Consider the following 27,525-nt stretch of genomic DNA (forward strand, 5'->3'; position numbering starts at 1 on the left):
CTCATGGTCATGTGATTTGGATATGATTGTTGACTGAAACTGAACAGGTACCTGTAAAGCATACTATCACTTCACATAATATGATTATTTCATCATGGTTTGGTCAGGCAAAATAATCATCCACTGTGATTTTCTTTATTCTTAGTCCTCACCCAGCTCTTCTCTCACTCTAAAGCAGTTCTTTCAATGTGAGCTGAAGCTGTATGGACCTAATGCAGCTTCCTGTAGAGTTGGTTTCATATCTGTTTAATGATGTCCTCTAATGTAATCCACTCCGAATGCCCATTCAGCCTAAAGCCCTATTGTGTACTGCGATAATGGTGCACAAAGGCACTTGTGTTTGCAGTTGAGCTGAATATGAGAGATGAGCAAAGGAAGAGCTGTAGAGTTGTGTAAAAATGTCAAAATATTTTTTTTTGTATAAGGAGGAAAGTGTGAGAAATGGATACTTTGAATGGATTTTTTATATGACATTAAAGTGCACAGTAATAGCATTTATGTATTATGCGTTATGTATTTTATAGGGCTGCCCCCTAATAGTTCACTTATCGTTAGTCGACCAGAAGAGGCTTGGTTCACCAAAATTTTATTTTATTAAAAAATATATATATAATTGCCAGAGTCTTGCAGATCGTTAACGGCCAGTCTATGGTAATAGAGTACATCCAAACACTCGCCTATAAATGATCCACCACAAATATGGCTTATCATCTGAAATATATAAGTATCATATTGACCCGAATATAACACGACCCTGATTATAAGACGACCAGATGTACCTTTTGAAAAACCAAATCTTATTTTCTCTCTCTTTCTCTCTCTCTCTGTAAAACACATCTTTTCCCAAACCATTTTCATATTGCATATTTTTCCTATTCAAATTTTAGTTTTGAAAGTATGATAAATACTGGTTATACTTGACATACCAGAAAAATAACAGATAGCCCATTTGAATTATATAACATTTAGTCCATCCATATCATAGTAGCCTACCAAAATTTTATTAACAGTAGAGCTTAATCTTATTGTAGTCTTCAAATCTGGGTACTGTCTTATGTTTTAAAATCACTTGCAGAAAAAGTTTATGAGGGGGCCATATGACCAAATCTTTATATGAGTGATTTATTTAAAGATAGTAATAAATATCAAATATGTATTTCCTATAAATAAGGTTGCTATGAAATCTACATTTTAGAGACCAGCAGAATTTCAACAAACAAACAACAAATCCTCAAAATTATTGAAAATAATTAAACTGTCCATAATAAAAAAGGCAAAGTACAAATACAATACAATAAAAATACAAATGAAACAAACTGTTCTTTAATGTTTTTTTATGCAAGTCTCAATAAGTATGATTATTTCATTATTCACTATACTATTTATTATTATTAATGTCTCATTTCATTTAGGTTGGCTCTAGTTTTGTATTATATGAAAAGGTTCATGTGGCGTGGTACAGCCTACAGAAATGAATAATCAAACGTAAAATGAAACATAGCCCGCTGTCACGTTAAGAGCTGCACAGATCCAAATTACTGATACACATGTATTTTCATTCTCAACTCTTTATGTTCATTTATTACATGACCAACGGAGGTATACATGAATAATCACCATGCGCAGCATTTTGACACTTTTTTTTGCATGTATTTGACCCTTCAGGCACGCACCTTGAGCTAAAGGATGACTTTACATGTCTCTGTTCTGTTCTGAGTGCATATCCATATCCAAGTTCTCTTTAACGCTTTCAAAATAATCAACATACTTCGATAAATCAATCACATCCCATTTTGCAAACGTCACTTTACATGATTTTACTGATTTGGACGGGAAATTTGGCTTTTATGGAGGAACGAAAGCACAGCGCTGCAAAAGGGGACAGAATGGGGCACAATAATCATTTTATCTCGATTACTGCATTTTCAGAATCGCTGGAGGCCAAAATGTAAATCTTCACTCGCGATCTTTACAACAATGGCTCACTCGTTTTATGCGTTTTTGGCGCCAGCTATTGTTGTGGGTGTGTTATTGACATGTCAAAGTCTAGACCAGTGGTTTTCAATGCAACTTCAGTGCAATTCAGTATTGCAGGTGGGCCGCCAATTACTATAAAAATAAATAATAATATTGTAAATATATGTGAAAAAATGTCTAAGTCATACCACAATAACATCATTTCATTTATATATAATTAAATAAAAAAATAAATATTAAACTAACTATGCTTCCACTATTCGATCTCGCTGATTGGTTTAAGAATAAATTGTGTCTCTGTTTTAGTTTTCCCCTTCAACGCGTTCTGCATGGTCACTCCTGACTGCTTGCTAAGAGCAGACTATAAATAGGGCACAAGCTTAAACAGAGAATGAATAGGAATCTTAATTAATTGTCTTTCATACCGTCATCATGTCCAGTAAATGCAGTAAGGAGTAAAGCAATGGTTAGAAAAAAAGAAAAAATGAAAAATGAAAACAGAAAAAAAGCAGTGTGTTGTCATTCAAATTTTCACCATCACTGTAAAATTGAAATTGCTTTCTACTTTTATCAGTACTACCTGAAGCAGTAAAACAAGCTCTAAAAACCCAACTGCATTGGCACTTTATTGATGTGATATTATTAGTGCTGTCAAACGATTAATCACATCCAAAATAAAAGTCTTTGTTTATGTTTGTAAACTGTGTATGTTTTATATATATATATATATATATATATATATATATATATATATATATATATATATATATATATATATATATATATATAACCCATGCGTGTATATATTTAAGGAAAATGTTTTTATATATTAAATATGTGTGTGTATATATATATATATATATATATATATATATATATATATATATATATATATATATATATATATATATATATATATATATATATGGAAATATTTTCAAAATATATACTGTATGTGTGTGTGTATTTTATATATACATAATAAATATACACAGTACACATCATGTAACCAAAAACTTTTATTTTAGATGTGATTTAATCATGGTCAATCATTTGATAGCACTAGATATTATATGTTGACCAACTTTAAAACATTTAAGTATTAATATTGCTTAGTATTATCATTCATATTATTAAACACTTTCTTATTATCTCATGAACAAGCCTTAATAGGGTGGAATACCTAATATAAGTTTATTTTATACATATTATTAGATTATAAAAATACTTGTTTTGTAACCAATTAGCAAAGAGTTTAATGACACTTGATCGTTATTATAATAAATAAATAAATAAATAAATATTTTCCCATGTTTGACGGAGTGAAAAAGGCACATTTTTAATGCAGTGACGCACACTGTAGAGTGAAGATGACTTCATTCAGAGGCTCAACACAAAGCATCATGGTCTAAAACACAAAATTTCTGACAAATTGGCATTATATTTCAAATGTCTCAAAAGCCCTCTACAGACAGTAGTTGTTTCATTGTGGACATAAGGAATTTTCAGCATTTGCAAGGGTTAGTCTTTGATTCTAATGCTGTCCGAATCCAGAATGTAAGTGTTTTTCTCTTACCACCTGCATAAAAATCCCTGACCAAATTAATTAATTTAAAGATGTACACTTTTATTACTTAAATGCTGAAAAGTGTTTACAAGAACAATAATTGGTAAATATTTGTAATGGGCCATTGGCATCAACAGGTACACTATGCAATACAATTTCAAAATATGTATTATGTACAATTGCTAATTCAAATTTTTTTTTTACGATGCTAAATGACCCACATAAAAAAAATAAATAAATAAAAAAAATCAGATGGATCTACACTGATTTGATTTCAAAGCTTCTTTTAGACCACTTTGTGACATGTTTTGATTATACCTGAAGGGCATTTCTCTGCCCTGTCAGCTCTTTCTATAGTGAAGACAGCAAGGAGTGAAGGAGTGAAACTGTTTGTTTGGTCGTCTCTCTTTAAAATGTTGGGGTATTTGCAATGTGTAAGATGGCACATTTTTGTGCTGTTATACCTTTCATAAATTCCTGGCAAGCTGTCAAATGAGAGATTGTGTGGCAAAAGTCATTGCATTCGTACAAAAACGATATCAGAGCAGCCTGCTTCATTTTATTTGGACAATTTGACATATCACATTTTATCATACTGAACTGGTACACTCAGTCAAAACGTTTCTTGGAAATGAGTGTTACATAAGTGTAGTACACAGGGCATTGTAAGCCAGAATATGAGGGGACCGAAACCAGTTACATATAATGAAAGTGTAAATGAATCGTCTGCCATTGTGCCTTAATATGTCAAGAACTCTGTTTCTGAGCTTTGTAAAAGAGCTAGAGCTTCAGAGCAGCTCGCAGTGATAGTGAAATGTTTCTGAGGGTGCTGTGAAATGCTGTGGTGCAGTGCAGGGTTTGTATTTGTACTGTATGTAGGTGTAGCTTTAGACAAGTGAAAAATCATCCAATCTGACAGCAGGGACTCAACAGACTGAAATCAGAACTTTGCATCATGTTCCTTCCTTATACACTCTATTCCATAAGCCTAGAAATTGTGTTTGTGTGAGTAGGTAGATACTGTGTATTAAATCAGTGGTTCTGTTTTAAAATATTTTTGGTATTTCTGTAATTGACAAAGATGCTTGTTTTCAAACTATTTTATTAACAGAAACTGAATATATCTGTTTATTTAATGGTTTAAAATTCTGACAATTTTGTGATTCCAGAAGTTTCATGAATTGAATGTTCTTCTGTAAAAAACATATACGTATACTTATAGAGGGGAAAACAGAAATATGATTGATTTGGTATCTTGAATTTATTTTTTTACATTTTAAATTTAGATTATTTTAACATTGTATTCTTAGTATTATATGATTATAGTTGTATTCTTATGTATTTTACATAAAGTGTGGTTCTACTGCATGTACATTTTCTTATGTTTGCATAGACCATATTAATTATAATACAGACAATACAGACATACATGTAAAATGTAAATCATTTATTCTAAAACATAACTGTCAAATTTAATAAAAGTTAACATATTTTGTGTGTTTTTGCACAATCTTAAAATAGAGAGAGTATTGTTAGTGTTTGTTTCTGTTATTTGGATTTAAATGGGTCTGTTTTTGGAGAGTTACCATTGTAGTAAAGAGTAGAGCCTGTGGTTAGGTTTAGTATAGATATTATCTTTGTTAATTATGTTATCATATATTATGATTATTATTATTATTTATTTTATATATTTTTTTGCTTTTGTGAGCTAGTAGTTAACTACAACAGATTAGATTTACACAGTATCTGATATTATTTGTTTTGTACATTTAAAGTGTTATTTTTGTTTTTTTCTTAGATTTTTTTTTTTACATTATAGCAATAAGTAATGGTGATTACACTCAACTGTCCATTACATTTGACATTACAATGTATATTTAGAAGTGGTTGTATTATCAGCTCAAAAATTTCAATTCATTTGGTATATTGAAACAAAAAAATCATTCTAGCCTTTTATATGTTTATATTCCTTTTATACTCTCTATAAAAGTGGCTATGATAAAGTTTTAGGGTAGGACTAAAGAGTTAAAATAAAAAAATGAAAATTCATTCATTAATTACTCACCTGGATGCTGTTCCAAACCCGTAAGACCTTTGTTCATCTTCAGAACACAAGATATTTTTTTCATCAAATCCGGGAGCTTTCTGCATAAGAAATGGAACAACATGGAACTGACACGTTAAAGGCCCAGAAAAGTAGAGATTATTGTAGCTTCTTAAAATTAAGGTTGAACCACTGATGTTAAATGGACTATTTTAGAAATGCCTTTACTACCTTTCTGGTTATTGAACATGGTAGTTATGTTGCTGTCTATGGATGCGTATGCACATGAAAGCTGAATAAATAAGCTTTCTGTTGATGAATGGTTTGTTAGGATAGGACTATATTTGGTTGAGATACAACTCTTTGAACATCTGGAATCTGTGGGTGCAAAAAAATCTAAGAAAATTGCCTTTTAAAGTTGTCCAAATGAAGTTCTTAGCAATGCATATTACTAATCAAAAATTACATTTTTGTATATTTACAGTATGAAATTTACTAAATATCTTCATGGAACAGTTTGAGTTCCATGTTTGAGTTCCAGCAATAAGATTAAGCTCCCTATACTGTAATTGGTTTTAGCTTGAACTTTAAATACACTTCCATTGTTCAAAAGAGTTTGCCAGATTTTGGAAAACATGATAGAAATCATCCAGTATCTAATTTTACCTTTATCAAAGCATACATTTTGTGAGACTTTGGAACAAAGTGTTAGATATGCTACTTGGATATTGGTTGTGTGTGAAGCTTTATAAAGCTGCCCCAGATGATATTGTGGTAACTTTGAACGCAAGTGTTTTTAGTGCTAAAAAAAGCTTGAAAATCTGCCACCTGGCCAGACTCACAGCAATCAGTATAATGGGAGTGTTTTTGTCGGGATGGGGGTGGGGTTCATTCTCTCAGCTTTTGGAAGTTAAAATCATTCCTACGCTTCATTATTGTACTACTGTATGTGTCTTTCCATGTCACTTATTTTATTTAGTCATGGGGTTTCTATCGGATTTTCTGGGGGATGTAAGTGGGAGCAGTTCCCTGCAGAACAAAACTATGTCGTTTGAATACTAAAGTTCTGACAGTTTCTTGGATGGAGCAAGAGTAAAAGGTTTTTCAGCCAATTATTTGGTCTCCGGGATCCATACAGCATAGTTTTAACTGTCTTCGCTAATTTGCTGCTTTGATGAATGTGAACTTAGAACAGAAGTTTCACTCCCTTTTCAACCTATTAAAGGGATAGTTTGGAGTAAAATTGTCTTGTCACTCTTACCCTGATGTTCTAGTCCTCTGTGATATTATTGATTCTGCGGAACACAAAAGGTCACTGATTGCATTTTTCAGTGTCATAAAAGTGAATAAGGACTGGGATGGCCAAGTCCAAAATGACAGAAACCATCATTAAATGCTTGGATTGTAGTCAAGTCATGTCATGCAGACCACTTATGATACTTTAATGGTTTTAATTAAATGTACCTGTTTCAGCTAATCGAGTTCCTAAGGCTCATTTGAAAACTACATGGTATGTGTGTTGGAGCAGGGATGGAACTAAATTCTGCAGTGCTGTGCCCCCCCCCCCCCCCTTTTTTAACTGATAAAAAACAAAACCTAACTATACAAATGTTTGTAATTATTATACTTCTATATTGCTGTAAATACACAATGCTTATTTACTTGTTTTTTATTCTTTTTTTTTAATCTTCAGTTTCAGACCCTATTTACTGTAATTCCATGTAAAGGAGCAGACAATGAATTTTAAAAAATATATATATTTTCTGTAAAAAAAAAAAAAAAAAAAAAAAATATATATATATATATATATATATATATATATATATATATATATATATATATATATATATATATATATATATATATATATATATATATATATATATATATATATAAAATGTGTATGTCATATTCAAAGGTTGAGATATAATTCCACTCATGATTTTATAAACTGCATTTGTGATTGGATGCTTTTTAAATAGTTATGTTGTGGAAAATTGACTAATCTGGAATAACATTTAAGCTCCTGTCACCTGCACAGTACCTTAGACAGCTCTCTGAAATACTCATAATTGGTCAATCAACAAGCCATTTTTGCCACAGAACAGCCGCTCATTGGATATTTTCTCTTTTTTGGTCCATTTTCTGTGAACTCTAGCGATGGTTGTGCGTCTGACATGCCGGCAGTTTGAAAGTAGGGCTGTGCAAAAAATCGAATGCGATTTTCATGCATATCTCATCAGTAAAGATGCTCCTGTAATTAGAAGTATATCTCCAGTACGTGCGTTCAGATCAGGGTTGCCAGGTTTTCACAACAAATCCTGCCCAGTTGCTTCTCAAAACTAGTCCAAAACTAGCCCAATCGCACTTCCAGAAGAAATAAAAAAATTGCTTCCCGGGGTTAAAATATACGTTTTTTTAGCTGGGTTGCCTTGGTAAAATTCGTATTTTAGGGGATAAATATCACGTTATTTGTATTGGGTTCGATTTGACCCGCGGACATGAAAAACAACCACAGACTTGGCAACACCAGTTGGCATTTACTACACCGAGCCGTAATTCATTGACAATCTACACAAAATCGATGTTAAAATCGCAGGTGATTCTTTGCCGATTTTGAAAAGATTTTGTGTTAGTTGTCGGTAGACTACGGCTCTGTGTAGTAATTTCCGCTCCACCTGAACCATTGTTGCCAAGTCTGCGACTGTCTTTCATGTCCGCGGTTTGAAGCAACCCCAATACCAATAACGTGATATTTAGCCCCTAAAATGTGAATTTTATCAGGGAAACCCTTCCAAAAAATGTATATTTTAACCCCGGGAATCAATTTTTATCAGGGAACCTCCCGGAAACGCGATTGGGCTAGTTTTGGACTAGTTTTACCAATCAACAGGGCAGGATTTGTTGTGAAAACCTGGCAACCCTGATCTGAACGCACATACTGGAGATATACTTCTAATTACAGGAGCATCCTTACTGATGAGATATGCATGAAAATCGCATTTGATTTTTTGCACAGCCCTACTTTCACACTGCCGGCATGTTTGCTGCATTAGTGCGTGCCTCTGTTTGATTGCGTTAGTCATTGTTCGGTACATATTATTCTGCCTTTCCGCTTATTCGGCTGAACACCGAAAGAGATCTTTTTGCTATTTTCAGCTGAATAATTTCAGTTGCCAGATATTTGGTTATTTCCTAATGTAAATGTAACTGTACAGTAAAAATTTTGTTTTTATCACAGTCACAGTTTTCGGATTGAAAAAGAACAAGTCATCTTGTAATTTACAGCACTTCATTAAGATAAAATATATATGGTTTTATTGTAAGTTTGAGTTCAAGTAAAAGTAATAATAATAATAATAATAATAATAATAATAATAAATCAATAAATAAAATATAAAATGGTGCTAATGTATTTTTTATGGTAAAGATTCCAGCAACCACAGCTGCCAGTTTTTACTGTAAATTTAATGAATGTTGTATATACTGTAGGTATTTTGGTATATCTTTTATGTATTTAACTCTGTGCACTTATACATTATATGGCTAGAACAAAACACTGATAATATCAGCAGAGCACTTACTGTACTTTACTGGAATAGAGCAAATACATTTATATAGTTTGATAAGGTATAGTTCAATCAGTAATCTAATGACTGCTGTTACGTAAATGACCTTAACCATGTAGTTAGATGATAAAGACATTATGAAGTATAGGATAAAAGGTTCTTGAATTTGCGATGAATAAGTATACAGTTAATGCAGAAGATGTCGTCCCTTGAGAAAACTTGCACAGCAGTCTTTTGGAATTTGGGGTTATTCAGGGTTAAGGGCTCCTGCTTTTGGACTCTTAATATAAATTTCTAATAGCAAAAAAATTTCAACTACACTGTATTGTTTGTCAGTGAGATGGTGTAACAGCGTGATGAACCCTTCACAGCCCTGTGGTTGTTGGGCTGAAATATTGCACTGCTCATCACACCACACCACACAGAGGGAATATTTAATGCAGTACATTCACAGAGAATATTTAGCCCATGAATTCAGTGAGAATATGCAGTTCATATTCCTTCAGGAATGCACATTTTCTTTGCTTAGTATAATATTTTGTTTCGCCATTTTCTGATGTTTTACAGCTGTTACTATTTAACACTTAATATTTGGTGCAATATTCTTGTACATCAGTACAAGTTGTTTGTGATAATGCAGTCATCATCTAACCTCCATTTAGTCCACATCATGATCATATATTGTTTTGTCAACTAAATGGCCACACAGAGCAATCCTTGGGCTATGAAATCTCTATTCTCCTGAGGTTTGCACCCAGACTGTGGATCCGGCACTGTGCTCAAAGCTTTCAAATGGCACTTCAAATGTCACACGCCAAACACATTGTAAAAATGCAGTGTGTCACAGCACAATGACAAATCTGTGTGTCAAATATTCTGTTGCAGTGCTCTTCACAAGGACTGTGGTCAACCCAGATTCTTCCAGCATGTTTTTGCATGTTTGTAATTTGCATGTCTTTTATTGAAAAATCTCTCCCTTTCTTTGTCAACCATGTCTGCTCTGTCCAGGTACACAGAGGAGTACAGTATGGATTCAACCAATGCACAGTAAGTCAGAGCAGAAGCGTGGTACTGTCTAGCCTTCGGTGGCGAGTGAAATCTGTATTATTAGGTGTGGTCACCTCTGTTTAGACTGGAAAGTTATGACTCGTTTACATTTAGCAGACACTCTTTCATGAAAAATCTATTTGACTACACAAATGAGACTGTGATAAAGGCTTCTGTACATATAGAGAACATACAAAATAAACCTGAAGGAGGTGATTTCTATTTTAACTCTATAAAGCCTACTGTATCATATTGTAATATGCAGATTTCTAAGACATCTGCATTATCAACACTATATGTGACCCGCTGGGGTATGTTTTTAGCAATAGCTAAAAAAACATTGTATGGGTCAAAATTATCAATTTTTCTTTTATGCCAAAAATCATTAGGATATTGAGTAAAGATCAAGTTCTATGAAGATATTTTGTAAATAGTAATATTCATTGCTAAGAGCTTCATTTGGACAAATTTAAAGGCGATTTTCTCAGTATTTCGATTTTTTTGCACCCTCAGATTCCATATTTTCAAATAGTTGTATCTCGGTCAAATATGGTCTCATCCAAACAAAAATTTTACACTGTCCAGGGTCCCATATTTGCTGATTTTTTTAAAAGAAAATAGTTGTACACAATCTTCTAGATGCTTTCTGCTTATTCATAGTTTATGATTTTAAGGAAGTAAAACGCCTAAGGGTCATATTTACTAAATGGGGAAATTAGTGTAAGATCGCAATCATCCCTTTAAAATGCCAAAGGGAATGGAAAGTTCTGAGGCTGATCTACTGACAATATGCAAATTAAAGAACACAGCTGGCTCGTTTTCATAATAACCATCGCAGTCGACAGCAGCTCAAGTAGGATTGCCAAAAAGCATTGACAATGATATTCAGGGGCCCGTTCTTCGTACGTCGCTTATTACATCCGAGATCAAATGACACATCCAAGATGATATCATCATGCTAATCATGATCCGGCTAATTGGGTTCTTCGAACACACCTGTTGTGTATGATTAGTATCGCTGGATTGAGTTATCTGAGATAATTGCGCGTTCATGTGTTGGCTTAAAAGGGGATATGTATCGATACTCGAAACCATGATCAGCAGTGCAGAGATTGGCTGGTGGCAAGACGGCAATGTAATGACGTCATATAATTTAAAATGACACCCGACGAAAAACTTGACAAATTTATGGACTTTTATAAGGAAACAGCCAAGCAAACAAAACTACATAAATGTTATAATAGATACATGAGACAGATAATAGATACATGTTATAATAGATACATGAGACAGATAATAGATACATGTTTTTATTTTATTAGAATTTTTTTCATGATTCCCAATTATTTAGATTCACAATTTATAATAGTTGTACAGTCTTTACATTTTTATTTCAATGTAGAAATTATCTATTCATTTCATTTTATATTTGGACAGATTTGTTACGTGAGAGCATTAATGAAAGTTTCTTAAGGGTCAATATCATGTTATCTGCATCTCCGGCGCTCCATCAAAACACTCTTATAATAGCAGTCATCACTCAACATAATGCACGACTCTATTATCTGTAGAGCATGTGTGTAAGACTCTAATACAATTATGAAGTAATAATTTTATGACAAATAAATATTTCAGTGAGTAAAACTGGCTGTGTCTATAGTAGGCTGTTATGGACTACACAACATTTTCTATATTATTTTAAAGTAATTTTTTTAATGTTTATTATTTTAAATTATTGTCCCTGGATCAGTACGATACTCTTGTAATAAAGTAGCAGTGGTAGCAGACATATTTCAGTTGAAAATAAGCGATCTAATCCTGTTTACATGAAATAAGCCTCCTCCCGAGCAGGTTTAAGCTTATGGACCTGTTGCTATCACAGCAGCTCAGGGATGAGCTTCGAAGAACTAAATGATCCAAGATCATGCCAAATCGTCAACATTCAAATCCAGCTAACCGAGTTAGCGACGTACGAAGAACAGGGCCCTGCATTTGTCTCTCTCATTATTTACACAACATGTACGAATCAGTGGGCGGGGCTAAACAGGCAGTGATGTTGAAGCCACACCATTACATGGTAAAGTGGCAATTCCACAATCTGTCATTTTGGTAGATTACTGTAAATATAAACTGTTTTTAGACTAACAAGAAAGTTTTGAGTACCTACAGGATGTTTTTAAAGGAACACTCCACTATTTTCCAACTCCCCTAGAGTTAATCAGTTGAGTTTTACCGTTTTCTAATCCATTTAGCGGATTTCCGGGTCTGGTGGTAGCACTCTTAAAGTGGGTTCACACTACAGGATTGAAAGACAAGCCGAATCACTGTTTTGCTCACACTATGCAACAAGATTTGTTCTCATCTGTCATTGTCTTTTCATAGCTGCTTGCTATATAAAATAAATAGGTTGCACACACTACAGAACATTTGGTGGAGAAGCGTTCCCAACCATCAGTGAAAATGTCTTCTCACATAAATTCTCGCAAGACATTACAGCAATTATAGGCCATTTCTTCGAGCATGGGCGATCAACTGGCCCTTCAGTTGTGCAGTTATTTTATCTAAAAGAAAGAAGAAATCATTACACAAGAGAATATGGCTTGGAAGATGTGGACTGTCAGAGGTAATTAAACACAATGAAATGTGTTATTATATACACAAAATATATGAATTTTTTTCTAGTTGATAAATTTTTGGCTTTTCGTTTCTGTTCATAAAGATGAATGATAAGATTATGCCATATGCACTGTGATTGGCTGGATTAGTTCCACTTGTCACTTTGTCACTGAGCGGCAACCTCCTGCTGTCTCTTGTGAAGCCAACATGGAAGTGACTAAAACTGCAATTCATCGACTGACCGCTTGAGGCTGGCTGCAAAAGGGAGTCAATCCCATAGAATCGCCATGTTAAAATACCCAACTTTACAGCAGAAAACAAACATGTTTACAGCCTGGTGCAAAAATTATTTTGGTCTATATAGCTAATTTTGCCCTGCATCACAACTGTGAGGGGGGTGAATTTTTTTATAACTCATCCGTAAAAATTTTGTCGCCATATCGTCGAAACGCTGTTATTTTCATCTCTGAGACCAATCACCTTTGTTTGGCCTTCCCAGGGACGGTGTACCTAGAGATCAGTGGTTACAATTTATGTTTAACTCGGTTCCCGAAAATTATAATCCACATGTAAAACTATGTGCAGCACATTTTGCTGAGGACAGCTTCCTCAGTCTCAATCAGTTTAATGCCGGATTCGCACAAAGATTATTCTTGAAAGATGGAGCCGCTGGCACAATCAGAACTTGTGACTTATTTCTGAAGGAGGGACTTTATAGAACAAGGAAGTCATCAGCCCGTTTTTATGACAGTGAAAACAGTATTTTTCACACAATTCACTTATCTGTATACCACTGTTTTTTTTAAACACGCGAAACATGAACACATGTTATATTGCACACTGTAAACACAATCAGAGCGTCAAAAAAACACTAAAAACGTGACCTTTAACAAAGAGAGACATACAAAATATGCAGGTCCAGGGGGGTTTCTATAATAACCCCCTTATTATAGAATTGTGCTATAATAACCCCTATAAATACAACTAATTATATACTCTAACACTTGAAAAGAGGTAGAAATGTAAATGTTTTTGGAGGGATGCTCATTTTTAAATCCTACCCTATTTATTGCATCAAAGTTTAATATTATATTTATGGGGTGGATAATTTTATCAGTTGTTTTATTATATATGCAAATATACATATTGCCCACCAAACGTGTTATTTTCAGATAGTCAAGAAAACAAAAGACAATATCTGACAGTGGCGCAGAAGGTAAAGTGTCTGTCATACATATTTTGAAGTGATCGACCCGGGTTCAAATCCGCCTTTTGGCAAAAAATTTCTCCTTTTTCAAATTTGAAATCACATCAGAAAAGCATTTATGTTCAATGAAAATTAAGTAAATAACCAAAAAGTTAAGGGTAGGTGTAGGGAGGGCTTTATTGTCCAAAGAAGTTGGCATCCGTTAAATTAGACTCAACAAGTTATTATTTCATACTGTTTTATAATGTACTACAATACTGAGATGCAGATAATTGCCACTATTTGCAGTAAGTAGTATAAATAGCAGAAAATCATAGTATAAATAGAATCTATAGCTATTTGCACTTAGGATAAATAGACACTGCTTTATAGTTACTGCCAGACTAATGCAGGCGATGCAATGTTGCTATTAAAATAAACAAAATAAATAACATAAACCAAAATTATTTCAAATCTTTTGGAAATTAGATAAGAGAAAGTTATCGCTGACCCTAAACCGCAACTTCCTACTTCATTAACCTTTTAAAGTTTCAAATTTAGTGGAAAAAGAAGTCAAAAAAAGCTTATAATAGCTGGATCTGGCAACACTTCGGAAGCATCACACAGTGATAATTTTCATACCACGGATGCTAAACATTCTGAATTATACATGCAGACATTCAAATGAGGAGTCTAGCAGCAAATTAGTCAGAGAAAAACAAATTTTATTTTTGAACGTGAAAAATTTACCGAGGTCCGAACCTCGGTGACCTCATAGCTGGCTATGGCCATGGCTGCACACATGGTATGACACCAAAGTTCCTTGATTATTATGCCGGAATGAGAGTATAGTTCATAGCCCTTTCAACCTATAAAATCGCAACTTTGAATTTTCTGTCTGTTTTCGTATAGGATGTTCAAGTTTTAAATAGGAAAAATATTGAAACTCTTTGCTCGTTTGCGAGTGAGACGCTAATGGTCTAATCATATTCATATTCAGTTTCTTTATAGTACATTGAACTCATATGGCAAAATATTAAGGGGATATTGATTTCTCAGTTCATGACCCCCTTCATTTTAGTTGCAAAGATAACCACTTTTCACCACTTTTTTGACGCCAATTTTTTTTTTATGCAAGCTGTGAGTAAATCTTCCCTTAGTGTCTAAAGGCTGATTTATACTTCTGCATCATACCTATGCTATAGCCGTTATGCCGTAGGCTATGCATCAGTTTTCATTTATACTTCTATGTCAATGTGCAGTACACATGCCAACCACTAGTCTGCAAAGTCAATGGGCGTGTATCTGGTGTAACCTGCAGTGGCTCATCATAGGAGCAAGCGGCAAATAAATATCAAATAATTAAATCATTATTTAAAAGTACAAAAGGGGACAACAATGGAAAATGAGAAGATGGCATTCTTTCCATCTCCACAAGAACTTTTTCCATGGCAGATCAACATTTTTTCGAGGACAACAACTGTTGTATAATGCTATTATGCTAACAAAATAATTTGTTCTTTGTTTTATTTTATATAAGGTGTAACATTAAAGTGCACATAAAACAAACACAAAACTCAAGTATATATGGAGGGAATGTCACAGTGGTTTGTGTATCCCTGGGTGTCCACTAGAGGTCTCACTTCCCCTTATCGTCACTGTTCATTGTTTTCAGCTGTTTCCACTTACATCGTTTGTACCTGTGTATGAATACCTGGTTTGTTTCTGTCTTTGTTACGGAGTCCTTGTTTTATGTCAGAGCGTTACATGTCCGTCTACTCTTGCCTTGTCTTGCCTTGCTTTGCCTTGCCCTGTGTTCGTGTCCTGTTTATGTTCTGTTTTGGATATCCTGGTTTTGACCCTGCTCTGATTGTTTACCCGAATTGGATTACCCCTATTAAAGATACATACCTGCATTTGGTTCTCTCGCTTCGTTCCTGCAATGCCGAACGTGACAGGGAAGGATTCTAGCACACCAATCACGGCGCTTGCAGTCCGTGTAGAATTGACGCGCTGTAAGATTTTTAGAGAGGTGCACGTCAGGCTATAGCGTAGGCTACGGTTTAGGATGTGCGCCTATGTTTCATACAGCGTAGCTTCAACACAGAAGTATAAATCAGCCTTAAGAAAGCATAATTCTAAAAACATTCCCTTCAACTTGTGGTACATGTCTTTTTGCTGTAAAATCTTTACTGATTTACTGGCTTCTAAAGTAAACATAATTTTATATAGTATATATAAATTATATTGTATTATATTATAAATAATTATATTTCAAGATGAACATCAAACAACGTCTCGGTTACGTACATAACCCTCGTTCCCTGATGGAGGGAACGGAGACGTTATGTCGACCGACAAATGGGGTCTCACTTGGGAGGCCAATCATCTCTGAATTTAAGAGAAAACGCCAATGAAAATTGGCTAGTGGATTAACATACCTGAGCCACTCCCGTGCCGACGGGTATAAATAGGGCAACAGGTGCATCCACTTATTAGGTTTTACGCTGAGGAGCCGAGAACATGTCCCGGCAACAGCGAATGGTTCAAGGTTGTGGCATGGGGACATAACGTCTCCGTTCCCTCCATCAGGGAACGAGGGTTACGTACGTAACCGAGACGTTCCCTATCTGTCGGTCACTACGAGTTATGTCGACCGACAAATGGGGTCCTATGGAAAACGCCACAACCTGAACCTCGTCACAACCCTGTGGCGCTGCAATTGTTGACAAGCCCTGGCGTGCCACAAAAGCTACGCTTAAGGTCGTAACCTTCCCAAAGCCCCAGCGCAAATTCACTGACCTTGGTACCGAAGGGGCCAAAGAGTGAGTACATCGCTGCTGGAGAAGCCCATGCTGCTGTTCCGCCCACATAAAGTTAATGGAAGGGATTTCAACCTTCAGAGAAAGATTGCTTCAAATCTTCCCTATTTGTTCTTTCAGCTGGCAAGACAATGGGGAAGCGAGCCTTAGGAAAAGGTCGCTATGGAGACCACATCCTACCCGTAGGGAGGAGACATGTGGATATACCGATATGGACTGAGCCAGGGGGCAGTACTACATATGGAAGGGGTCTCTGATGCAGGTCCTACCTTGGAGTAGGGATGGAACGGCTGCCAGAAGAGACTGACAGAACGGGTCTGTCAAGGGAAGACACGGGTTTGCCAAGAGGGAAACCTTACCGTGGAAGAATACACATATGGGATTACCCGTAGGGAACCAAGCCATATGAGCACCTAGCCCAGTACAGGGGCTGACCGGAACTCCGGGCATGCTAACGCCAGTACTGCTCCGCCAAGTCTGACTGCCGAGGGTGCTGGAGGATGCTCGACCAGGGTACGCCAACCGGGGAACTCTACTGGGAGAAGAAAGGCGCTCGCATCCCCGTGTTAGGGGGAATGGCGCAGCAAGCGTGACACCCAGCCAGCCCTTCCCGCCAATTACCTGTTACCCAACACACGGGAAGAAACCGGCTCTACACGGAGGTTGTAAAATCTCGCAAAGGTGTTAGGTGTCGCCCAGCCCGCAGCTCGACAGAAGTCTGCCAGAGAGGCGCCGTGCACCAGCGCATAGGAGGAGGCCAAACTCTGTGTGGAGTGGGCCCTCACCCCCAGGGGGCATGGCTCGCCTTGGGAATGGTAAGCCAAGGCGATGGCGTCCACTATCCAGTGGGCCAACCTCTGCTTGTAAACAGCCTTCCCCTTCTGCTTACCTCCAAAGCAGACCAGGAGCTGCTCAGAGCTTCTAAAGCTCTGGGTGCGGTCCACGTATATGCGAAGCGCTCTTACGGGACACAGCAATGACAAGGCTGGATCTGCCTCCTCCAGGGGCAGCGCTTGCAGTTTCGCCACCTGGTCTCGGAAGGGAGTGGTGGGAACCTTGGGCACGTATCCAGGCCGGGGTCTCAGGCAGAGATGTATAGTAACGAAGTAGAACTACTTCACTACTGTACTTAAGTACTAAAAGGCGGTATCTGTACTTTACTAGAGTATTATTTTTTTCTCCTACTTCCACTTTTACTTCAGTACATATTTTCGCTGAGTTTAATACTTTTACTACGATATTTTTTTATTTGCTGCATCGTTACTCGTTACAATTATAAAAATGTTACGAATCATTCCATTACAAACCACTGCCAGAACTGTAGATGGCAGATTTGATGAAGCTGGCACATCATTGAGCGAATCAAGCGATTAAGCAGACTGCGCGTGCTGACTGAACTGCTATGAAGAGAGAAATGAACACCGAGCCGAGCCAGATAATGACTCGTTCACGAGTCAAGAACCGTTTGCATCGGTTCTCGGATGACCAGTAACGTTAGTTCTTTCTGACAGTTCGATTCAATAAACCAGTTGAAGAAAACAGTTCACCGATTCTTTTGCGCTCGATGAAATGGCGTCATTGGCATTGACTGCACCTGGGCTCATAACATTAAGAATCAGTTCAGAATCAATCACCAAAAGAATCAGTTCGGTTCAGACGCTCTGTGTGTCGGTTTGCTTCACGCTAAATCACACATGCGCAGTATCATCAGCTCCTCGGTTCACGAATCGGACGCGTCTGACAGAAACGGTTCTTGACTCGTGAACGAGTCATTATCTGGCTCGGCTCGGTGTTCATCTTCAGTTCTCTCTTCACATCAGTTCAGTCAGTGTACTGTTTGAGTCAATGAATTACTCCGGGATATTGGTTTGTTTTAACTCAGAGGGAGTGTCAGACACATTAAACAAGTTAACAGCTTAATTCGTCTGTGGATTAATGTGTATTGGAGACGCGAACCGTTTAAAACGATTCAGTTCGATTTGGTGAACTGTTACAAAAAGATCCGATTACATCGAAGGATTCGTTCGCGAACCAGATATCACAAACTGCTTTGTTTTGAACTGTCTTACAACAGACACGGAAGAGAAGACAATGGTGAATAAAGTCGTAGTTTTTGCTCTTTTTGAACCAAAATGTATTTTCGATGCTTCAAAAAATTCTAAATGACCCTCTGATCTCTTACGGGTTTGAAACAACATGAGGGTAAGTTATTAATGACATCATTTTGCAAATTGGGCTAACCCTAGTAACCTTATTCATTTACAAGTAACGTTAGTTACAGTCAAAGGAATTGTGATTGTCCTTTAGGTTAATCATTTGAAATAGTAAAAACAGTATGTTCAATCTTTTGACTACTTTCTTTAATAACTACATAACACAATACTTCTACTTTTACTTTCAGTACTTGAGTAGTAAATTTTAAAATAGACTACTTGCAATACTTAAGTACAAAAAATGTTGAATACTTTAGTACTTCTACTTAAGTGTGGTGCTTAAAGAGCACTTCTGCTTCTACTCAAGTCACTTTTTTGATAGAGCACTTGTACTTTTACTCAAGTATGGGTCTCTAGTACTTTATACAGTATTGTTCAAAATAATAGCAGTACAATGTGACTAACCAGAATAATCAAGGTTTTTCGTATATTTTTTTATTGCTACGTGGCAAACAAGTTACCAGTAGGTTCAGTAGATTCTCAGAAAACAAACGAGACCCAGCATTCATGATATGCACGCTCTTAAGGCTGTGCAATTGGGCAATTAGTTGAATTAGTTGAAAGGGGTGTGTTCAAAAAAATAGCAGTGTGGCATTCAATCACTGAGGTCATCAATTTTGTGAAGAAACAGGTGAGAATCAGGTGGCCCCTATTTAAGGATGAAGCCAACACTTGTTGAACATGCATTTGAAAGCTGAGGAAAATGGGTCGTTCAAGACATTGTTCAGAAGAACAGTGTACTTTGATTAAAAAGTTGATTAGAGAGAGGAAAAACTATAAAGAGGTGCAAAAAATGATAGGCTGTTCAGCTAAAATGATCTCCAATGCCTTAAAATGGAGAGCAAAACCAGAGAGACGTGGAAGAAAACGGAAGACAACCATCAAAATGGATAGAAGAATAACCAGAATGGCAAAGGCTCAGCCAATGATCACCTCCAGGATGATCAAAGACAGTCTGGAGTTACCTGTAAGTACTGTGACAGTTAGAAGACGTCTGTGTGAAGCTAATCTATTTTCAAGAATCCCCCGCAAAGTCCCTCTGTTAAAAAAAGGCATGTGCAGAAGAGGTTACAATTTGCCAAAGAACACATCAACTGGCCTAAAGAGAAATGGAGGAACATTTTGTGGACTGATGAGAGTAAAATTGTTCTTTTTGGGTCCAAGGGCCACAGGCAGTTTGTGAGACGACCCCCAAACTCTGAATTCAAGCCACAGTACACAGTGAAGACAGTGAAGCATGGAGGTGCAAGCATCATGATATGGGCATGTTTCTCCTACTATGGTGTTGGGCCTATTTATCGTATACCAGGGATCATGGATCAGTTTGCATATGTTAAAATACTTGAAGAGGTCATGTTGCCCTATGCTGAAGAGGACATGCCCTTGAAATGGTTGTTTCAACAAGACAATGACCCAAAACACACTAGTAAACGGGCAAAGTCTTGGTTCCAAACCAACAAAATTAATGTTATGGAGTGGCCAGCCCAATCTCCAGACCTTAATCCAATTGAGAACTTGTGGGGTGATATCAAAAATGCTGTTTCTGAAGCAAAACCAAGAAATGTGAATGAATTGTGGAATGTTGTTAAAGAATCATGGAGTGGAATAACAGCTGAGAGGTGCCACAAGTTGGTTGACTCCATGCCACACAGATGTCAAGCAGTTTTAAAAAACTGTGGTCATACAACTAAATATTAGTTTAGTGATTCACAGGATTGCTAAATCCCAGAAAAAAAAAATGTTTGTACAAAATAGTTTTGAGTTTGTACAGTCAAAGGTAGACACTGCTATTTTTTTGAGCACACCCCTTTCAACTAATTGCCCAATTGCACAGCCTTAAGAGCGTGCATATCATGAATGCTGGGTCTCATTTGTTTTCTGAGAATCTACTGAACCTACTGGTAACTTGTTTGCCACGTAGCAATAAAAAATATACTAAAAACCTTGATTATTCTGGTTAGTCACATTGTACTGCTATTATTTTGAACAATACTGTACATCTCTGGTCTCAGGAAAACGTGAGAGTAGGCCGGCCCGAACACAAGGCACTCTTCACTTACCGAAAATGCTTGGAGGTCCCCGACCCTCTTGATGGAAGTGAGCGTGATCAGGAGCGCTGTCTTGAGGGACAGGAACTTAAGCTCGACTGAATCCAGCGGCTCAAAGGGACCCCTCTGAAGTCCTGCCAGGACAATAGAGAGGTCCCAGGAGGGAATCAGGGGTGTCCTAGGAGGATGTAACCTTCTGGCACCCCTCAGGAACCTAACGATCAGGTCATGCCTCCCCAGGGACCGGCCGTCCACTGCATCGTGATGGGCTGCAATGGCAGCCACATACACCTTCAGGGTGGAGGGTGACAGCCTACGTTCCAACCTTTCTTGCAGGAAAGAGAGCACGACTCTGACCAGGCATCTCCGGGGGTCTTCTCGGTGAGAAGAACACCAATTCGTGAACAGACTCCACTTCAGAGCATAGGCCTGCCTCGTAGAAGGGGCTCTAGCCTGAGTGATAGTGTCTACCACCGCTGGGGGCAGATCACTTAGGTCTGCCGCGTCCCGTCTAGAAGCCACACGTGGAGGTTCCAGAGATCTGGACGCGGGTGCCAAATGGTGCCGAGCCCCTGAGAGAGAAGGTCTCTCCTCAGGGGGATGCGCCAAGGAGGGGCTGTCACGAGGAGCATGAGTTCCGAAAACCAGGTCCGGGTGGGCCAGTAAGGCGCAACCAAGAGGACCTGTTCCTCGTCCTCCCTGACCTTGCACAGTGTCTGTGCGAGCAGGCTCACTGGGGAAACGCATACTTGCGTAAAGCCCGAGGCCAGCTGTGTGCCAGTGCATCTGTGCCCAGGGGGGCCTGGGACAGGGAATAGTACAGCTGGCAGTGGGAGGACTCGTGGGAAGCAAACAGGTCTACCTGGGTTTCCCCGAATCAACTCCAGATCAGCTGGACCGTCTGGGGATGGAGTCGCCATTCCCCGGGGAAAGTGAGCTGTCGTGAGAGCGCGTCGGCTGCACGATTGAGCTCCCCCGCGATGTGGACAGTGCGCAGCGACTTGAGCCACGTCACGACAGCCGCAGTGTTGTCCGTGCGGACCAACACGTGCTTGTCCAGCAGCAGCGGACGAAACCGTCGCAAAGCTAGATGCACTGCCAGCAACTCCAGGCAGTTGATGTGCCAAAGCAGTCGAGGTCCTGTCCAGGACCCTGAAGCTGCCTGCCCGTTGCATGTCGCGCCCCAGCCCGAGTTGGAGGCATCTGTTGTGACAACAACATGCCGGGACACTTGTTCTAAGGGCACGCCGGCCCGTAGAAAGGCAAGGTCCGACCAGGGGCTGAATAGGTGGCGACACATCAGTGTGACTGTGACACGATGTGTACCGCGGCGCCAAGCCCATCTCGGGACTCGGGAGTGTAACCAGTGCTGAAGTGGCCTCATATGAAGCAACCGGAGCGGCATGACTGCGGCTGCGGATGCCATATGCCCCAGGAGCCTCTGAAAGTGTTTCAGTGGTACCACTGTCCTGCCTCTGAAGGAACTCGGGCAGTTCAGCACTGACTGGGCACGCTCGCTGGTGAGCCGTGCCGTGATACTCACCGAGTCTAACTCCATACCGAGATAAGAGATTCTCTGCACAGGGGAGAGCTTGCTCTTCTCTCGGTTGACCTGAAGCCCCAACTGACTGGGGTCCGGAGCACCAAGGCCCTGTGATCGCACAACTGCTCTCGGGACCGGGCCATAATGAGCAAGTCGTCGAGATAGTTGAGGATCCAGATGCCCACTTCCCAGAGTGGGGCAAGGGCGCCCTCCGTGAGCTTCGTGAAGACACAGGGGAACAGGGAGAGCCCGAAGGGGAGGACCTTGTACTGCCATTCCTGACCTTCGAATGCAAACCGCAGAGCGGTCTGTGGCGAGGGAGGATCGAGACATGAAAGTATGCGTCTTCCAGGTCGATCGCTGCAAACCAGTCCTGGGGCTGAACGCATTTGAGAATGCATTTCTGAGTCAGCATCTAGAACGGGAGCTTAAGCAGGGCCCGATTCAAGACTCGCAGATCCAGGATAAGCCGAAGGCCACTGCTTTTCTTGGGTACAATGAAGTAAGGGCAGTAAAACCCTGTCCTCATCTCGGCTGGAGGGACCGGCTCGATTGCATCCTTCGCCAGCAGGACAGCAATCTCCTCGCGCAAGACAGAGGTGTCCCGGACTGCCACCAAAGTCTCGAGCACGCCATTGAACTTGGGGGGTCGCCGGGCGAACTGAATCGCGTAGCCGAGTCGGACTGAAAATCATCTTGTTTACTCACTCACAGATAACATGTTGATTTAAATTTTCTAAGACACTTTTTGTTGGTAAAAGTCATATGCAAGTAGGCGCAAACTATCATGAATATCATTGTGATTTACACCTGAGAAGACAAAGGCCTGCATAATAAGCTGCATAATGAGCCTTTCAGACAGCTGTGTGTGTCACTGAGAGGGAGGAGTTACAAGAAAGAATGTGAGAACAAAACAAATGTACAACATTTTATATTTGTAGTTTATTTAGAATAAATGTAATTATCCCAAAACATAATTTAATACCCACTTGCAAGTGCAGTTAAACAGTTTATTAGGAACAATCAAAGCTGACTTTCAATTTTTTGCATCATTACTCCAGTCACACAATCCTTCAGAAATCCTTTTAACAATCTGATTTTCTAAAAAAAACAAACAAACACACATGGCCTTTCCATACTCAATGAAGCAGGATCACTGGAAAAGAACTGGTTCTTTAGCTTTCCAGTATAATTCCTCTTTGCAACTCTTATCTCCTGTTTATACAAGAATCTATCCCCCTTTCTGCAAGCATCTTCTTTGGCCTGACAGAGCTGTCTGAGTTGTGGAGTGAATCATGGATTGTTGAATGAGTGAAATGAGTGTTGAATGCACATATCTTCTCTGAAACTGATATATGATGTTACAGTCCATGTGAGCTCCTTGGTGTCAGCAGCTTCAAAAACACTCTAATCAGTGTGGTCAAAGCAGGCTTGTAAATCCTGCTCTGCCTCATTAGTCCATCTTTTTAAAGTCCTTAATAAAGGTTTAGCTGATTTCAGTTTCTGTCTGTAGGTTGGTATAAGATGAACTAAGCATTGATCGGAGAGCCCCAAAGCTGCTCTTGGAACAAAGTGATATGCATCCTTTATTGTGGTGTAACAGTGATTCAGTATATTACTGTCTCTAGTGGGACATGTGATGTGCTGTCTGTATTTTGGCATTTCACAGGAGAGATTGGCTTTATTAAAGTCCACAAGAATGATTAAAACAGAGTCCAGGTGTTGTTGTTCTGTGTTTGTGATCTGATCAGCTAGTTTTTGTGAAGCTGAGCTCACATGCGCTTGCAGAGGAATGTTAACAATCACGAGAAGGAATGAGCAAAACTCCTGCGGCTACTAGAAGGACTTGCAGTTAATGAACAGCGCTTCCAGATCAGAACACCACATCAACACTGTTACAACTGTACACCACCTGGAAATTATTTGTATTTTATTGTAAGTATAGTTCGGTATACTGTTATAAAGATTTCACTGATTTAAATTAAAAGCTATGAGAATTTCATCTTACTTTCTGGCCATATACAAACCCGATTCCATAAAAATAACAGAATGCAATGATGTGGAAGTTTCAAATGTCAATATTTTATTCAAAACACAACATAGATGACATATCAAATGCTTAAACTGAGAAAAAAAATGTTTAAGAGAAAAATAAGTGAATTTTTAAATTTCATGGCATCAACACATCTCAACAGGGCTGGACTGCCCTGGCATTTTTGCTCAGACTGGCCCACCACAATCGGTCGGACATAACCAACCAGTACACCATCCTTGCGGTCGCTGTAGATATGCATATCTACCGTTCTATTTCCAAAAACCCCTACAAAGCTGAGAACTAAGTGCCATGGACCAGTGTCCCAGTGCAAGTGGACCAGTGTACTCATTCTCTCTTGACTGACTCCCTGGTGATCAAAGGTGCTCTCCTCCACTGCTAACTAAACCTGGCTTGACTATAGAGAAGGACAGAGAGACAGAGATAATTAAATTGTTGGAAGAGTTATTAAAAGTACACTTAGTAAGAATCCATTTTGGTTATATAGTCCTGTATTCTTGAAGAGCAGGATTTCTAGATGGACAATGTGCTCCATGTTATAAAAGCTAGGTAATCCTTTAGAACCCAATAGAATGTGGATGTAGAATTCTGCTAATTCTAAAAAGAATTTTTTTTTTCCCCAATGAACCAGACAGCAGAAAAACTAGTTTACAATTGCAAGTATAGGCTACTTTGTTTTAAAGAGCACAAACCCCTCTTTAATATGACACCCAACAACTCTACCTCTCATTGTTGAGATACTTCCCATAAAAAAAGAAAATGAAACTATACTACCAAATTACTCACACAAAACGTCCTAATAACATATATGATATTCATATTATTCACTCACCATTAATATTGCATATTAATGTTATTGTAAATTAATTAGAAACATGAGAAAATATCTACTTCATTGAATATACAGCTAAACAAAAATATACAGCTTTCAAAATGCAAGGCGGGTTTTATTCCCCAAATATCATGTGATAGCTACCTCTCTTCCAACGTGTAACTCGACGTGGGCGACTCTCTCTCTCAGCCATACGCAGCCATTTTGATTAATAATTAAAATAATCAAATGGCATCATTTTAAGTTTTTCTAGAGAAGGGCTGAACGGCCGTTATGGGGTTTAAAGGGTTAACATTAGAATAGTCAGCCGAAGTTCAATTGAATAAGTTAACTCTGCTAACCTAGCTACAAAAACAATGCAAAATAGCTCATGCTGTGTTATTTGACTTTTAGATGAGTGGCTAGTGCAGTAAGTGACAATCTGACAAACTTTATAATAGCGACAACGATTATGTTGTCTTATTATAATATTAATTAATTTAGGTAACGTTAAATCATCACACTATCCTCCTGCACCCGCCCTGATTAACACTCCCTCCCTGTTAATCATGTAGCTACCATGCTTACCGTTTCTATTACACTCTCCTGCTCACTCTGTCTCTCCTTGACTTCACTATTAGACACCTGCTCCTCCTGCTCCACCTGCTCCACCTGCTGCCATGGCTAGTCACCTCCATGTGCTATATTCACCTGTTTTTGTAAAATGTCGTCAGCTACTGTAGGCTTGGAAACTGAAGCTACAGCAGTAAACATGTCGGTTATTTTTGCACATGTTGAATTTTAATTTTTTTGGCCCGCTACTTCTCCGCACCCCCCTTGCTTTTGCTTCTCAATCCTAAAGATTTCTGTCTCTGAGCCACTGACTGCATCTGACACAAGATACAGAGGGGGAGGGTGGAGCCTGTTAAGAGATGATTGGGCCAGCCCAGTGTCAGTATGGAAAATGAACCAATGGGCCGCTGTCCCTGCTTTATGGGCCGGTCATTGGCCAATTTAAAAAAAAAAAAAAAAAAAAGAAAATCATATTATATCGACCTATGTGCGTCGGCCCACCGGGGATTTGCCCGGTATGCCAGTTTACCAGTCCAGCCCTACATCTCAAAAAGGTTGGGACAAGGCCATGTTTACCACTGTGTGGCATCCCCTCTTCTTTTCTGCAAACATCTGTGGACTGAGGAGACAAGTTGCTTAAGTTAAGGAATAGGAATGTTGTTTTGAATTCTATCCCATTCTTGTCTTATACAGGCTAGTTGCTCAACTGTCTTAGGTCTTCTTTGTCGCATCACACGGATCATGTTTAGATATGGCTTCTTTTTGACCTATAGAGCATTTGCCACTAACGGCGAATGGCATGGTGGATTGTAGGGGTGGTTAATCTGTCTGATTTCCCGATTCGATTACGATTATTGAAGTCCCGATTCGATTACAGTCGATTTTCGATTATTAACGATTCTCGATTAACGATTATTGATTTTCCATTTCACAACAGTAAGTAGTAAACAAACTGTGTAAATCATTACTAATAAATGGTAGAAACAAACCGGATGCATGTAGCGGTTGGGATTTTCAGTTTACTACATGCAGCAGGCACTCTGATTCCATGTATGGGGCACATATATATTATTCATATGACACACAAACACAAGTAGACAAGACCTTTTTAGTTCAAAATCTATGCCCCGTGTCACATCGCCTCTGCTTCTGCTATGAGCAGCGCGGCCAGATCTGCCTCGCGCACGCGCCGAGTGTGCACAGCTCGGACTTCTGTCAGGGTCATTGCGACTCCCCACCTTGCCTCCTAACTGTCCTATGAATACTTCGACCTCGTCTAACATACCCAGAGGCATTAGACAAAGTTTCCACTACAATACTGTCACCGCGATTGCGGAGAGGTGCGGTCAGAAGACAAATATACATGTCTAGCGCGGAAAAAATCTCCCGCTTCGTCCCCGCAACACTAACACGCCTGCTAATTTCGCAATGAACACTCCGACCCCTGCAAACATTG

At 38.5% G+C, this 27,525-nt stretch overlaps 1 protein-coding gene across 7 annotated transcripts in view; it reads left to right on the plus strand.

The window, feature by feature from the left end:
• kcnt1b (potassium sodium-activated channel subfamily T member 1b) overlaps positions 1-27,525 on the plus strand; it is an 85,803-nt gene that overhangs the window by 14,282 nt on the left and 43,996 nt on the right. Inside the window, exon 2 of one of the 7 annotated variants that reach the window (XM_052557221.1) lies at positions 10,166-10,204. The exons of the other annotated variants lie outside the window; for them this stretch is intronic. Within the exon in view, the coding sequence (XP_052413181.1) occupies positions 10,166-10,204 (39 nt within the window). The remainder of the gene's footprint in view (positions 1-10,165; positions 10,205-27,525) is intronic. 7 annotated transcript variants of the gene reach the window in all.

Source organism: Carassius gibelio, chromosome B5, assembly GCF_023724105.1.
Source record: "Carassius gibelio isolate Cgi1373 ecotype wild population from Czech Republic chromosome B5, carGib1.2-hapl.c, whole genome shotgun sequence".
Taxonomy (NCBI): domain Eukaryota; kingdom Metazoa; phylum Chordata; class Actinopteri; order Cypriniformes; family Cyprinidae; genus Carassius; species Carassius gibelio.